The sequence below is a fragment of the Pyrgilauda ruficollis genome, unplaced genomic scaffold (genome assembly GCF_017590135.1).
Source record: "Pyrgilauda ruficollis isolate IOZ18807 unplaced genomic scaffold, ASM1759013v1 scaffold54, whole genome shotgun sequence".
NCBI lineage: Eukaryota > Metazoa > Chordata > Aves > Passeriformes > Passeridae > Pyrgilauda > Pyrgilauda ruficollis.
Genome location: NW_024527044.1, coordinates 889368 through 905833, shown reverse-complemented (window position 1 = coordinate 905833; position 16466 = coordinate 889368). Strand labels below are relative to the sequence as shown.

The 16466-nt window shown below is 41.7% G+C and overlaps 1 protein-coding gene across 2 annotated transcripts; it reads left to right on the top strand.

Annotated features, from left to right (window-relative positions):
* Nucleotides 1-1769: 1769 nt before the first annotated feature.
* Nucleotides 1770-15807, top strand: MATN3 (matrilin 3). 2 transcript variants are annotated; one of them, XM_041480866.1, is made up of 7 exons: nucleotides 1770-1893; nucleotides 3564-4133; nucleotides 6669-6791; nucleotides 7234-7356; nucleotides 7887-8009; nucleotides 13395-13502; nucleotides 15302-15807. In XM_041480866.1, the coding sequence occupies exons 1-7, from the start codon at nucleotides 1770-1772 to the stop codon at nucleotides 15355-15357; spliced, it is 1227 nt and encodes a 408-aa protein (XP_041336800.1). In that variant the 3' UTR covers nucleotides 15358-15807. The 2 variants fall into 2 exon arrangements, with proteins under 2 accessions (XP_041336800.1, XP_041336801.1); XM_041480867.1 differs by lacking the exon at nucleotides 7887-8009.
* The last annotated feature ends 659 nt before the right edge of the window (nucleotides 15808-16466 follow it).

The window sequence follows — 16466 nt, the reverse complement described above, 5'->3', positions numbered from 1 at the left end:
GAAAAGGGAATTGTACTGGAGGCTTTGAGCCCTTGGGGAAATCTGATGTCTGGTCAGCTCAGGCATTAAAGGAGGACAGACACCCAGCAGGACTGCAACATTTACATTGGAAAATATCCAGAGTTGTTGGAGATATGCCTTCACTTAGTGATGTCCTTCTACAATCAACAAAAAACCTCAAACAAAAAAATCAAGCTACAAAAATCTTTCCACTCTTCCTCTTTTGTAGCAAGAGCTGTAAAGAGGTAAAAGATTATTTAATGATTTAGTATGGCTGAAGAAATAAAACACTACTGCTTTGGAAGAGAAGAGGTACCTGGTGTTAAATTCTGAGGAAAGGGATTCAGATTGTTGCAGCATATAATTTCTGGGGTTATTCCTGTATTTTCAATATGTATCTCTGTACACATTTAAAAATGCTCTGTTAGAGCTGTGCTACCAGCAGTAGTTCCCTTTTTAATTAACTCAGGTGCCACCTGTGAGAGCACTTTGAAGTGCAGTGGTCTGTCTCTGCGCCTGTTCTGACAGTGCTGTCCTGGCGGTTACCCCGAGGGGGGACCCAGGGGGGGACCAGTGCTGCTGGAAGCTGCACTCTTATTTCCAGATTCTGAGGAGCTGCACTGGATCTGAACTCCCACAGAGACTCCAAACCCAGGGCGTCTTTAGATTCTGCCACAGACTGCTTCAGTGTGACTCTGGAGGAGTGGGGGTGTGTAAAAGACCACTGTGGTTTCGTGTGGTTTAAGAAACAGCTGAAACTGGGTGCTGCTCAAACATTCCAGCACACACTCTGCTCTGGCTCCCTCTGCAGTGAGGGAGCGTGTGTGTGTCTGACCATGAGGAGGCAAAGAGCTCCTGCCAAAGGCTGTTCATTGAGACTGTCCAAGGGGGTGGCTGACCATGTGTGTGAGCAGTATTTGACAGGAGCAGGCACTGCCTGATATTTGTCTGGGGGGTGTGTGCATGTGCTCTTGCTCAAAGAAGCTGTCGTGTTCTGAGAGAGAAAAGCCATTCTACTCCCCTGGAGCCCTGCCCTGTGGCTTTCTCCTGCTGGAAGGGTGGTGGTCCCTCTTCCTTGCTACTGTTTGCAGCCTTTGGGAATGTGATGGTGTCCTCTTCCCGTGCTCTCGTGGTAGAACTTACTGAAGTGAGCCACTGCTTGCCTGATCCTGTACAGCTGGGGGCTTGGTGGTTCCTCTTCTAAATCAAACATTCATGTTCCCCTGATGGAGGTGGTGGGAGAGAAGATGATCCTGCAGTAAAACAGGATGCAGATTTGGCAAAGGCGTCTTCGAAAGCCCTGTGCTGGAGATCAGGGTGCCTTTGTGCCTTTGAGCTTTCCCAAAAGCTCACTGCAGCTTCCGGCAGGAACTGGCCAAAATGTCCTTGGCCAAATTTGACAACAGAGCGGGCAGTTCTTGTGCCTCGGTGATCATACTAGGAGCTTTTCTCCCGTTCTTCGCAACTACTGCCCTGGAGACTGAGATGCACAATTAGCCTGGAAGGAAGAACTGTGTCTCAGCTCTCCCTGCGCCCAGGTTCGAGCCCTGCCCCGGCCCAGCCGCACATTCCCAACGAGGAGCTCTGATCCTCGCCCCCCTCCCTCCCCGCAGGGCTGAGCGCCCGTCGGGGCGGGGGAGCGAGGGCCACCGGCCCGCCCTGGGGAGGAGGCGGCGGGGGCGGCCGATGCCCCCTCGGTGTCCCGTCCCCCTTGCCGGTCCCGGCAGCTTTAAAGGCGGCGCGGAGGGCGCGGGGCCGGCGGCAGCACCATGGGGCGGGCGCTCGGCGTGCTGGGCTGCTGCCTGGCGCTGGCGCTGCTGCCGCTGCCCGCGGCCCCGCGGGGCCCCGCGCTCCGCCCGCGCCGGCAGCCGCGCCCCGGCGGCCGCTCCGCAGGTACCGCTCCGCGCCCCCCGCTGCTGCCCCGCAGCCGCTCCGCTAAACCGCGTAGCTCTTCCCTGCCTCTGCCCATTGCTCGAAACATCTTCATCTCACACGCGCGGAAGGACAGTCTAAAAAAGGGAAGTTTTCTACCTACAAACACTGCACTGGATTTTTTTTTTTTTTAACAAACCTTGCTTTTTTTATTTTTTTGTTTGTTTGGTTGGTTTGGTTTGTTTGGTTTTTTTTTTTTTTTTTTTTTGTTTTTTTGGTTGTTTTGGTTTTTTTGGGTTTTTTTTTTTTTTTTTTCATGTCTTAAGCTACGCATGCATGCACTAACATTTCTTCATGTTTTTTCAGCTTCCCAAAGGCGAAACTGAATTACAGGATGAATATAGAATTATATAGAACATACCTGGGTGGGATCCTAGATTCATCTTGTCTATTACTCCATCCAAAGGCAAAATCAACTATGCTGCTGTGCTTCCTGAGGGAATTTGTGCACTTACATTTTTTTCCTCTGTTTTGACTTGAATCAGAGAAAAAAGGTTTCTAATGCCTTGGGAAAAAAAAAAAAAAAAAAAAAAAGTGCTGTTTTCACCTCTACTTTTAAGATACTTGTGAAGATTTTTAAAATTTAAACTGGAATGGAGTAATAAAAGTCAACATGATAGTAGCCAGGAGAGGTGTGTCAGGTTCCCAAAACAGCCCTCAAGTTGTGAATTCAAACTGAACACCTCAGATTTTGCTATTTAATTCACTGGTGAGCCAGGATGTCTCTTTTATAGAAATACTCATGTTTTGGGTTGTCCATTTTTCAGCTGCAAATGCAACCTTGATGGTATAAATTAAGTGCATGGTACCGTCTGTGTCAGGGTGTGGTATCAGGACAGGGAGGGGGCATTTCAGTTGCCTGCTGTCACTGTCTTGATTGATTTTTGTCTTCCTAGAAGTGATGCTTGTCTCTGATCTAAACTATGGCTTTTCTGCTTCTGTCCAGATTTATATGGCAGTGAGGAATTTTGGAAATGTGTGTGTAAATGTTTATTTTTACATATAAAATTACTTCATGAGTAATCTCACTTTTCTCTCTGCTCTACAAGCCATAAAAAATAACAATTTCCAAAGAAGCCTTTCTACAACATCATTTGTGTCTTTTTCCTTGTTGGCCTTTATTTGTTCTTGTTGTGTATTTTGGATTGTGATTTACAAACAAGAAATAATTCCTAATTAGCACTTTATGTTGTTACTATCAAAAAACCCGATCCATTCCCTATATGATCTAGTCAGATGTTTTGCCATTTTATTTCTTTATCTTATAAAAACTGGAATTCAAGCTTTATGAAAATAAATAGTAAATACATTTATATATAATTGTTTCATCTCTTTGTTGGCTGTTACATGAAAACCACCACCCTTTGTTTCAAGGATAGTTAGACAATTTTGAGGGCTCAAATGTGCACCTATCTATTAATGCTTAAAAAACCCCAGTTATTTATTACTTGTCAAAATTAATATTTGCGATTCTCTAATATGTTATTCACTATAATTTGAAGCCTCTTCATAACGAATCAACCAGCATTATCTGGCAGGAGTAGTTTGCCATGACAGCACTCGCTGCCCTTGGGTGAGAGCTCCTGTCCCGTGTAGGAGATGACTGAAGCATTTTCCTTCCTTCTTGGCAGACACTGCCTGTAAGAACCGGCCTCTAGACCTCGTCTTCATCGTAGACAGCTCCCGCAGCGTCCGGCCTGAAGAGTTTGAGAAGGTGAAAATCTTCCTGTCAGAAATGATCGATACCCTGGATGTCGGTGAAAGAACGACGCGTGTGGCGGTCATGAACTACGCCAGCACTGTCAAGGTGGAGTTTCCCCTCCGGACCTACTTTGACAAAGCCTCTCTGAAGGAGGCTGTGTCTCGCATCGAGCCCTTGTCTGCTGGCACGATGACCGGCCTTGCCATCCAAACTGCCATGGAAGAAGTCTTCACCGAGGAGATGGGCACCCGGCCAGCAACCTTCAACATCCCCAAGGTGGTCATTGTTGTGACGGATGGACGGCCACAAGACCAGGTTCAAGACGTGGCGGCAAGCGCGCGGACAGCCGGCATCGAGATCTACGCCGTCGGGGTGGACCGGGCAGACATGCAGTCCCTGAGGACGATGGCCAGCGAGCCTCTGGATGAACACGTCTTCTATGTGGAGACCTATGGTGTGATCGAAAAGCTGACATCCAGATTCAGGGAGACTTTCTGTGGTAAGGGGAGCAATCCAAGAGAGTGGTGTAACTTGGCTTCTTTTGACTGCTGCTGCGGTTCCACTCCTTAAGAAAGAAGTTTTTCAGAAGTGTTATGTATCACATCTAAATATTTCCTTTACCACCCACTGGGCAAACAAGCCAACCCTCTTTTTCAGTGGAGGCCAAGTAACGGCCTTTCATTTTGAATAGTGACCTCAGTGTAGGTGACAGACCTGCCTCGAGTGGACCTCCTTGTGCAGTTGGTCAGAATTAGAGAGAAAGAGAAATCACAGCAATCTGGACAAGGTTTGACTGCATATATTTAGTGAATTGCTGAAGGTACACACCAGAGCTGTGCAGGCTGTTCGTTTCTTTTCCCATCTCACTGGGAAGCAAGGAGGATGGGCATGTGGAGCTGAAGGGATTCCCTGTAGGTTCAGAGTAGGATAATCAGCGTGGCAGGTAAACCACTGTACTGGCTTGAGCAATCTGGTGCAGGATAAAATGCCCAAATGCAGCAGCAGGTCATCTCAGGACAGGCTTTCACTCCTTAGGCACTGCTGGGCTTTTCCAACGTGCCAGGCTCACATCTCCCTCTGTTTCTCTGCAACTTGATTTAGACAAGGAGCTGTGGGATGAGATTAATTAGCTTTGCTTTTTCAGGGCTGATCTTATAAAAATGCGCTATGTATTTGGTTTAGGCTAGAACTCCACTAACAATGCTAGGCCAGAGTGGGCTGTTACTGTCATTTACAAGGAAAAAAGGTCCTATCTATAGGCACTATTTAGAATTGCCTATAGATAGCTGTGACATAGCCCTACTCACAAAAATCAAATGACAACTTTCTGACAATTAAAAAACTTGTACAAAGTAGATTTTTCTAGTGAATTTCTAAGAAATTTACTTTAAAATAAATCTCCAGCAAATAATAGGTAAAATAGGTATAAATGACATTGTAAAAGAATTAAAATAATATCCACTTCCTTGGGAACTTGGTTGGCAGTGTGTTACTTTTGTTATTTCAGAGCCTTACTAAAAATTACCACCACACTTTTTGAGTGTGTTTAAAGTGAAAAAACCTCTTTCTCTAGGTATGAAATAAATGTGTAAGACCATCTGCAGGCAGGACACATTGCCAATAATTAGCATAGGAAATGCCTTGAGGTTTGGCTTGACACCACGTTGTGCTGCTGGTGTGACCGGATCCTCACCAGTGCCCACCTGGCTGGACAGGTACGTGCGCTGTGAACACAGCACTCATGTCCACCTATGTTCTCAGCAAAGCAAGTCCTTTCTTAGCAGCAAAGGAAAATCTCTTGTTCTTACAAATAAACTGTTTATTGTGCTGAGGCATAGAAATTACGCCCCTGCAAGGCTGGAGGGTAAATCAGAGAGCTCACACATGTACACTTCCAGTGGAACTCTGAGTCGCCTGCGTGCAATTTGCCAGAATCTGGGATTCATGAAAAAAACAGGGTGAAGGAAACAGTCTTTAAAAAGACTCCTATGAATCTAAGAGGGTCTTTTAAGACAGTGTGGTAAACTGGGTCTCTTTACAGCTCCAGAGTGCTTTTTGGTCAGAAATCTGGACTCACCAGTGACAATTAGGATTTTCTTTTGCTTTGACCAAGGCAATTAATTTATTTGCAGGGTGAACTGAAAACAGGGAAATTAATGTTCAGGGGAAAAATAGTTGGCTAAGATCAAGTTCTTGATGCACTGAGAGCATTATTCAGAATGAAGCCATCCCAGAGATGGAAAAGTCTTAGCCTTGAATAGCTGTCCAAGTCAGTGGATGTTTGACTGTCCTACCGCAAAAATCCAACCATTTGAGTCTGAGCTTCTCACTTATGCTTGAAAAGATCACCCAGAGATTTTGTTCATGTAAAATGTAAAGACAAGACAACTCTGTCAGCCTTTCTAGAAGAATTCTAAATCTTCCTTGTTTTAGAAAATGGGAATGTTGCCATTTTGTTGCCACAAAATTGCCTTGTTTTCAGAAACACATGAGAAGGTTTAAGCACTCTTGCTTCTGATTTTTTTATCTCACCAGTAGTGCTTTGGAGATTGATTTTACCAGTAGTCCATACCCACAATAATACTAATTAGTAACTACAAATCTAAGTAAAAATCTCAGGTAAAACCTTCCCTTCCCTTCCCTTTCCCCTTCCCCTTCCCCTTCCCCTTCCCATAATACAAAGGAACTGCATACAAAGAGCCAGAAGAGCTTTTCATGCCTGAGTTCTCCTTTCCTGTGTAATGTTACTGAATGCTCAATATCCCTCCTTGTTGAACCATCTCATTTTCAATTCATCTTTTCTGCTGCCACCTCAGGTGATGGGTTATTTCTGTGCCATTTATGGCCTCTCTCTCTTGGCTATGGAGTGCTGCAAAGGAGTGCTGTAACTTGTTGTGACAGCAACACAGCACTGACATGTACTACCACTAATCCAGCAAACAGTGCAAGATGTACTTCTGTGAGCATGAATGAGTAATGGCTGTTCCTTTCCTCTGGGATGACTGAAGTAGCTCTCTGTCCGTGTCCTTTGCAGCTGCGAACGCGTGTGCCCTGGGGACCCACGGCTGCCAGCAGGTCTGTGTGAGTAACGGGGCATCCCACCTCTGTGACTGCTACGAAGGATACATCCTGAATCCAGACAAGAGAACCTGCTCAGGTATTATTCCTTTGGATAATGAGTTCGACTAGAAAAAAAAATTAACACTATTCTTGGATTTGAGATGCTATGTGTGTGCTTCTGTTGAAGCAACAAACATCTGTATCTTTTTCAATAAGAATTCTAGAAATGAATAATAAATAAAACTCAGCTGCAAGTAATGGTGAGATGTAGCTTGATTCTATCGCTGTCTTTTTTATTGTGCCTACAGATCCATTCGTTAGGGCCAGATGCTAAAACAAAATATCTATAGTGTCTACATTTCTTCAAATATATATTTGACACTATATATTTTCTCCTACCTCTTGTCCTAATTCCTTCAATTATTATTGCCATTTCTGAGCTGATTCCAAATCAAAATATATTTAAAAATAGGTTTGTGCACTCCATCCCAACCTGTTTGTTATTAACAATGAGCTGTTTCTCTAACATGCCTAACAAGCTGTGGACGTGTGTGCATCTGGGAGGCACGAGTGTGACCAGATCTGTGTGAGTAACAATGGATCCTATGTCTGTGACTGCTATGAAGGCTACACCTTGAATCCAGACAAGAAAACTTGCTCAGGTAAGAATTAAAGGCTGCTTGAACATATGAAACTCATGGAGATATGGACATGTTTTCTGTGAGTTACTCTAAAATGAGAACTCAGCTGTAGTCTTTTCCTTGTTTCAATAACAGTAACAGTGCATTTTTCTTCAAATCTGATGATTAGAAAATGCAGTTTGGCATTTATATACCATTTTATGGTCTTCACAGAATTCCATAAACGTTGTTTAGCTGCTTAGTCTGACACAGGGCAGGTTATTGCTCATCTCATGTGGGTTTTTAGCTTCATCCTTACTGGGGATGTATGGGACTGTTGGAATTGCTGATGAAAGACAGAACTGCATGAGATGTGGTGTAGTCATGTCTTGCAGTATCTGCCTCCTCCATTAAATAATTAATAACAAATAATAATTAATAATGAATTTATATAATAACGTAGGAGGACACTGGTTAAATCATAAGGAAATTCTAATTAAAAATGTTGAGCATTTCAAACAGTATCTGGGAGGGATTAACAGGTTTCTTTCCTAAACCATGGCTGCTCACAGCCATGGACATGTGTGCTCCTGGGAGGCACGACTGTGCCCAAGTCTGTCTGAGTAATGATGGATCCTACAGCTGTGGCTGCTATGAAGGATACACTCTGAATCCAGACAAGAAGACTTGCTCAGGTAAGATCTGATCAAGGAAAAATTGTGTTCCACTACAAGCAAGCAGCTTTTAAAAATCTGACAAATTGATGTTATTTTTCTGATAAATTATCCCAGAGTTTCTGTACAACTCCTGAAAACTCAGGGCAACTTTGTTTTTCCATAGGTAGAGTAGTAATTTGAGATCCTTGGCCCTTCTGCAGTAGTGTGCAGCTTGTATCTGGTTAAAATTAAAATGCCATTTGGCATTTCTTTGAGGACTTCACAGTATTTTCACACCCAGGGAGCATGAATTGCCATATCCAGTATGTGATGTGGACCACTTCTGTCAGAAAATCTCCAGTAAAGCAGCACAAAGGAATGAGAAGCAGGAGAGCATGGGCTGTGCTGGAAGAATGATTGCAGTCTCTATCATGAGTGTGATTGCTCATTCTGGTGGATGCTTTTGGGCCTTAAAAAGTATTCCAGCCTTAAAGCTCTAGAAGATGGAGGGAAATGTTCCTTCTCAGTGCTGGTCTCTTGTGGAGAACAAGAGCATAGATGTAGCTGATACTCAGGGTATACATTATCTACAAATTGTTATCTATTCTATATTATCTTCACTTGATTAGGGTTTGATCTTCACTCTGAATTTCTCTGGACATCTCATGATTTATTTAGGTGATTTATTTAGGCAAAATCCTTTTTTTCCCCACTTCCACTATAATCCCTTTCCTTACTATATTTTGTGTGACAAACTGTTGATCTTAGGCTTCCAGTTCCAGGAAGTTCCTGGGCAAATCTCTCAAGGTAAGTCACAGGTCTCACATCTCAAAGAGGTGAAGCCAGAGGGTCTCAGTATTTCTTCCTGCCTAGGTTAGGAGCTGATTTTGTAAATATGGTGCTTAGGATTAGCTCTTAGCTGGCATTACAGAGAGGCAATACACATGTGATGGAATGTAAATTTGGTCAGGCCTCCCCTTTGGGAGTCTAATCCCAAACTTTATTTCATAGCACTGATTCTTCTTCTGCTTACTCAAACTTTAAAGTACTTTCTTCACATGCTTGCTTTTTTTTCCCTTTTGAATCTCATTTTGCAGTATCCTGCTAATGATTTCCCAACCATCCAGGTCTTTGTCGCAATTATTTCACAAAGATGTGCAAAAAATAATGCAAAAATAATCTAGGTCTGGGAGAGGGTCTTTTTCCCCCTTTTCTTATACCTTTTCATTTTTTCTTCTTTTCCTTTGCTTCCTTTCCCTTCTCCTTTCTTTCTGTCTTTCTTGCTCTCTTTTCTCTCTCTCTTCCTCTCTTCCTTTCTTTCTCCACCCTTTATTTTTTCTTGTGTCTTACTGGGCCTTCTTACTGCAAAGATATCCAAATATAGAAACTCCTTCTCAGCTTGCCCTTTCAGAATTGACGTGTTTAATTTGGCAGAAAACAGCAGCCTCACACATGAAGTGCCCACTTTGTAACTGGCAGTGGGTGTCACATCTTTTTCAGCAGCCACATATACTTTTCTGTTCATGGTCTTTTCACTCCATAAAACAGTGTCTTCTCCAACTCAATTAGAGCTGAATTAATGCCAAATAGTCTCTTAAAATCAAGACATTTGTTCTCTGAAATTCTGTTGGATAATTGTTTTGTAACTTCACTTGCCATTCCATTCCTTTTGCCATCTGTTACAGCTGCAAAAAAGTATTGCCAGTATTCCAAAATTTCACACTAATTTTGTGACGTTGATAGCCAGATAAAAACACTCTGTGCACCCTGCTCTGGTTAACAGCACACTGACATGCAGTAAAAACATCCTGGTTTGAATGCAAATTACGATACATTTACGAATGGGAATATGGGAATCACTGTGACCAGCTCTAAAGTTTGGATATGGATTGATATTCTCTCTGGAATGCCTCCCTCAGCTGTGTGTGCCTGATATTCTCTCTGGAATGCCTACTCCCCCAACCCAGACAGGAGGACGTGCTCAAGTAAGAGCAGATTGCAGATCCCTTTCCAGCCATGCCCTCCCCAGCTAAGTGCGTCTATTGCAGTGGCTCTTGTTAGCATGTGAATATATTTGTATGTGCCTGAGGAGCTTTCACCTGCACTCGGGCGTAAAGAGAAGTTCTATGTCACTCTGCCTTGCCCACTTGAGTAAATGTCAGAGATACAAAGCACTTTATATGTAACAATGTTAGTAAATACTCACCATGCAGTCTTTGTCAACTTATAAATAAGGCCTTCCCTGATTTATGTAATATTCAGCAAACCCAGAACTGACAAATTGTTGAGAAGAGCTGGGGTTAGTCACACACTTTGCAGCACTGTGGAATGTGTGTACCACCATGCAAGACAGTTTTGAGGTGATGTCCACCCCTCCAGGCTGAATTTCATCTTGCTGTTCCTTTCTTTAGCTTCCCAGTGACTTTATGTTGCAGTAAAAATATAAAAATTTCAGAAGTGTTTCTTTCCTTCCCTTCCCAGTCTCCTTACTGTAAAGTTATTGTGTACTGGAAACCTTTCCTAGTGTGCCTTTGGAGCTGATGTGGCATCTCACATCTGGTGGGGTTACACAGTTGGGTCAGAGGGAGCAAGGTCTGAGGTATCCCTTGCATTAATTAATGTATTAATCCCCAGTAAGACAATTGCTGCTCCAAGATGAGATCAGTTACACATCTCAGCAGTTCCTGATAAGATTCATAGAGGATAGGCTCCCAGCATGGAAAAGCATTGCCATTGGGAAGCATTAAGAAATGTTATCTTGGTTTTGGGTAACTGCTTCTCCAAAGCACATGCTGTGTCAACTGGTGTGTGTGCACCAGGAACCTATGACTGCCAGCAGCTCTGTGTGAGTGGATCATAGACCTGTCACTGCTATGAAGGCTTTATCTTAAATTCAGATGACAAAACATGCTCAAGTAATAACTTAATGTTCGGGGTTTTTTCTGAATATGTTTATTTATTGAAGCACCTCTTTTTAATGTGTTAAACATTTTTAATCTGTTTGAGAAATGGTCTTTCAACTCACAAGCTCTCAGGAAGTATAATTCCTTTTCATTCTTTTATGCCTCTTCTTTATGTCTCTTCCTTTTTCTATAGTTATAGCAGTTACTGTATTTAAAACTAGTTTAATGTTGTCTCTTATCTGTCATCATGCTTTGAAGGACTCACTCACTGTACTTAAAAATATAATCTGCATTCCTGAATGCAGGGCAGGGTTCTGGGGCACTTGCCTCTCCATTGCCTACCTGCATTTGGAGAATGGCTGGGGGGTCCCCAGGGGAACAATACCCAGGTTAGAACTGCTGCAATGCTAAACCATGTATTCTTGGTGTCTCCTCTAAGCTGAGTGAGGCAAGAATGAACTCACCAACTGTTTTGAGATGGGCAATACTGGGATCCAATGTTGGCAGAACCTCTCCACAGTTTGATGTAGAATCCAAATTAGTTAAGTTGGGTAGGAAGGGACCTCAAGAGCTGCCTAGCTGTACCCCTATTCAGAGTGGCAGTAACCTGCCATCACATCAAGTGGCTGAAGATGCTGTGTAAGAGCACAGTTATAAAATAGGTGGATATAGACAAACACCATCTGCAAAAATAGTTTCTTGTTGATCTGGAGTTTACCACAAAGGCAGTGTAAAAACACAGCTTTAACATGTTTTCTGTGACTTGTTGGGCATCCCAGTGGCAACAGGAATACCCCAAATTTTGAATATCAAATACTGGAAGACTCTTAATTTCACAGAATGACTGTAGAAGAATTCAGAACACCCTTGGACAATTGCCAGAGAGATGGTTGGGAAAATAAGTTTGTTAAAACAGACAAAATCCAAGGAAGATCTGTATTTGTCATTGGAGAATTTAAATGCAGACATAAAATTTAACTGGCAGTTGGTTGGAAACCAAGCATGTTGGTGTGATGTTCTGAACTGGCCTTCCTCCAGTTGACTCTTGAACAGCTCTTCTTTGTACACTGACCATAAAGCCAGTGGAATGTTCCAAAGAGGGGAGCTGAACAAATACAGCCTCAGTGGAATCAAGTAGACACAAATTTCAAACTTGGCTTTAAGACAAATGAGCCTCTGCACTGCCAAGTCTGCAACCTCATAGATTTTGCAGTTTTGTTGCAAAATGGGAGTAATAATGGCATGACTGCTAAAAGAAAAAAACAAAACAAAACAAAAAGCTAAAACAGTTCAGGAAAAAAGGGAAATGTACTTAGGTATAATATTTCTATTTTCTTACTGTTCCAATGCTCACACACCTTGTTTGACATTGATCAGCTATGCATTTATATATCTAGAGAAAACAAAATTTATTAATAGGCTATTGTTACCCTTGCAAGTAATGTAAAAAGCCCATTTTTATTAAGAGATGGGTATTATACACAGGTAATACATCTTGATAACTTATTGAAAATGTATTTGTAAGCTCTCTTTTAAGAAGGCTTTGCTTTTGGAAGCTTATTATTCCAGTCTCAGATGTGGATGGTGAACTCACTCACTACAGTACCTGTGCTGCTGTAGCTGTTGATACATTTATTCTCAGCCTTCAGTGAAGTGGTGCAGCCTTAACTTACTTACTTTATGGGGTAGGTAAGGTTAAATTGCCTCTCATGCAGCTAAGAACTCACAGCCATCTATTGATGCTTGACATTATTATACTACAGTGAAATTGTCATCATTGCTGGTTTTTTCCTGTGAATTATGGAGAAAAAGGAATTGTTAAGGACAGCTGAGGCTGATCCCCTGTAAGTTTGGAAGACTGAGGTCAAGACTTAGGAACAGATTCAATGAAAGCACTGTGGAGTATAGCAATGATTCCTCCCTTTCTGAAGAGACTGGTAACTCCTCTGTGATACTAACTGGCTCCTCCGGTTAGATTGCTGTGATCTTCTGCTAGATTATAATTTCATTTGGGCCTATTTGAATGGCATAATTAGCTCCATCTATATTCATGTGACATTTGAATGGATTTGTGTCCATCCTCTTGAATCAAGAAAGATATTCCCTATGCATGCAAGTCTCAAATGTTAGAAACCAAGAGTACTTGTGGGGCGACACAATAAAAGTTGATGGGGAGGCTGGGTGGTCTCTGCAGCCAGGCCCTTTTTTATTTTTATTTTTTCTCAGTAATGGTCTAATTTAAAGAATGTAGAGGTTCCAGGTGTGCAGGTGAGGAACATCCTGCTCTGCTTCCTTCTTGGTTCAAGTTGAGCTCTCTTTTGCCTGTCCTGGACTATGACACTCAGGTCTCTGGCTACACAGCAGCCCCTGTTCACTGCTGCTCCTCCTTCCCACCTGGCTTGCAGTGTTTGCTGTAGTCTCACATCGTGGGTTTGACTCCTTCCAGAGGATCAAGCATTTTCTTGGGATTTAAATGTTCAATAATTGTAGTAAATATAGTAAATGCTGTTTTCTCTCTTAGGAGCCATAACGAGCAGTCTTGTAACTGATGAAGAGTCCTGTAAGTGTGAAGCCATAGCTGCCCTCCAGGACTCAGTGACCTCATACCTTGAAGCTCTATCCACAAAATATATCCTTTTTCTTACATGATCACCTGCATTCAGCACTTTCCTGGTATTTTGGAGGTAGCTGTTTTTTTACAAACCAGGGAAGAAATATCCAGGGAAGAAAGTATTGTCAGGATGATTTCAGAAATATTATGGAAAAAAAGATCGGGTGTTGCAAACACCACTATGTTCACATTGCATTGAAGAGCAACGCCATACAGATAAAATAAATGCATATGCCCGCACCCCCTAAATTGTATCTGCCATGTCAAACATCAAGCACTGTTCATTGAACTCATAATTCTTCTAGCTGGCTTTTACATTTACATCAAACATTCAGTTTTGAGCCCTATTGTGTCCCAAAACTTTAGGGACAACTTCACGGGCAGTACGACAACAGTCCCATGAGCTGTGGTATTCCTCTGCATCCCACCTCCACAGGCAGGCACTGTCCCAAATGATTTACAAGCACCTTCTTTTCTCTGAAAATGTGTGAGCCTATCCAGGCATGCAGGAGCACGAGAGGGCTGCAGAGCAGGGTGCTGAGGCTGGAGGCTCTGGGCAAGCCTTGTGCCCTCGGGAGCCCCAAGGTGAGGCTGGGGTTGGAATTTGCCGGCTGCGTTTGTGCAGTGCCGCGTCTGCAGCCGGGAAGGGAAACGCGGTCAGCCCCCGGACCAGACATTCCACAAACATGTGGGAGAGGAAAAAACCCCAACCAATAAACAAAGAGAAAGTGGTGATCTCTGTTGTACCACAGCAAGCCTGGATGCTGAATAAATGCCCTCAGATGACATGGCAGGAATTAATAACTGGAAGTTGAAGTTGGACAAGCTGTGGTACATCATAAGGCATAATTTTTAGAAGTGAGAGTGGTTGATCTGCTACAATTTACCAAGGAAGGTCACAGATTTTCTTTGCTGAGCATTTTTGAGACGGAATGCTTTTTTTCTGTCAAAGGTGCTCTTATTCAAATAGGAATTGATTTAAAGAAGCATTATGCCTGTGGTTATCATCCCAATCTCTGAGGCTTCAAAATCAAGGAAGGGTGGACTATTGAAGATTAAAAAAAGGGAGAGAAAAGTAGTGTGTTTTATACAACATTTAGATAGATACAAGAATTTTTCAGTTTGCCAAAGTTTCTGAAAGTCAAATAAACACTTCTGCCAAGGACACAAAACTTTCCCAGTTTTTGAATAAATTCAAAGTTATTTTTATGAGATCTAATTGCACATCCCTCTTCATGCAGTGTGCTTGGAGTTCAGTTTATCTGCCTGGGAAAAGCAAGGGGAAGAACTCTGGTTTTCCTAGATTATAACATATAATTCTAGGGAATCTAATTAGTTAAATCTGAACACCAAGATATTTAAACCTGTAATGTCATCTCAGTAGTAGAACATCCTTCAGAGATCAATCTTTCTGCCCTAAGACCTCAGGTTAAGTAAGAAAATGTGTGGGTTTAAGTTAGGAATAGACTTTATACAAAGAACTGAGGCTTTCTTTCAAAGTTATTCTTTGATGGGCCATTTCTATCCCCAGCATCCTTTCAAGACAATCTGCAAAACATGGCAGAGACCATCACCTTCTGCTCCTCATCTCTGGGTATCACCTGATCCAACTTTTTCTAAGAAATTAGGGTTGTTGAGATTATTTGGGAAGATGCCAGATCTTGGCAGAAGTCTAATATGTTTAGGAATCTCTGTTTCAAGCATGTGTTGACTTCATCTAGAAAGCAGATTGTTTTTTGAAAATGCAGCAATGAGAAAGACTGTAAATAAAACAAACCTTATAGCCATCTATTTTATTGCCCTTAACAACTGAGCACTAGAGGAAGTGTCTGAGAAGCTGCAGGCATATCAAGACAGACAGCAGATTGTCTGAGCTATCATTTTGGTTGATTTTAAAATAATTTTTCAGAATCAAGCCTTTTTATTGTTTTCAGGAAGCTTTACTTCATTGCACAGCTTACAAAACAGCAGTGGTTTATTATTACTGACAAATGTCAAGAAGACTTCAGGAAGACAAGAGTCTTGAAAATACAGTGACCCTGAGGATCTTCATGTTCAGTCACTTTACAGCCATGAAGCTACTCATACTTGCTGTGCTTCAGTTTCTACTGCAGATACTGCTTTTCTGTAGTTACTGCATTTTTTATTCTCTTACTTCAAAGTAAATAAAAAAAAAAAAAGAATGGATACAGTATATCACATTATATAAAGCTTTGAAATGGCAAGGCAGAATGCAAAAATGTGCCTATGTCTTCTTTCAATTAAATGGGAAAGTAAGTTTGGTTCTTGTAACTTATTTTAATAAATGACAATATGATATGCACATTAGTGTTGGAAATTATTTTGTATTCAACCTAAAGGACATGTGTTATGAAATAAAGGGTTTAGAAAACCCAAGGAAACAAAACTTCAAGGATAAAGGAGGCATCCGTGGAAGAAATAAACAATACTATCCCAAGTCACATGTTTTGAAAAAGAAATATTTGATTTTAAAACCTAGATGTTACTGTAAATATAGATAAAAGATTGCACAGTAATTTCAAGTATTAATAATGTTTAAAATGTAGAAGAATGAAAGACATCATCCAATTTAATATTTTTATCCTGCAAGATTTACTTTTGTTCTTAGTCAGTTGTTCCTGTTGTCATTACAGACTTTACTGAACTTCACTTGTGTCAATCAGGCTTTTAGGATAAAACACACAAGCTAACAATTAAAAAAAAATAGTTGTTAAAGGAATGCAATTTTATATACTTGGCATTTATAATCATCCAAATACTTAAAAAATTATATTTACATTAGGAGTCAAAACAATGGGTTTTTTTTTAATGTCAAAATCCTACATATTTTGTAGACCCTTGCAATATAATTACACAAAATATTATATCTGGTAACTGGCTTGCCAAGGACATATTAAACAACATCTGTACTTGTTTCACACCCTGCACATACCACATTCAAGCACGTTCAGTTATGTTCAC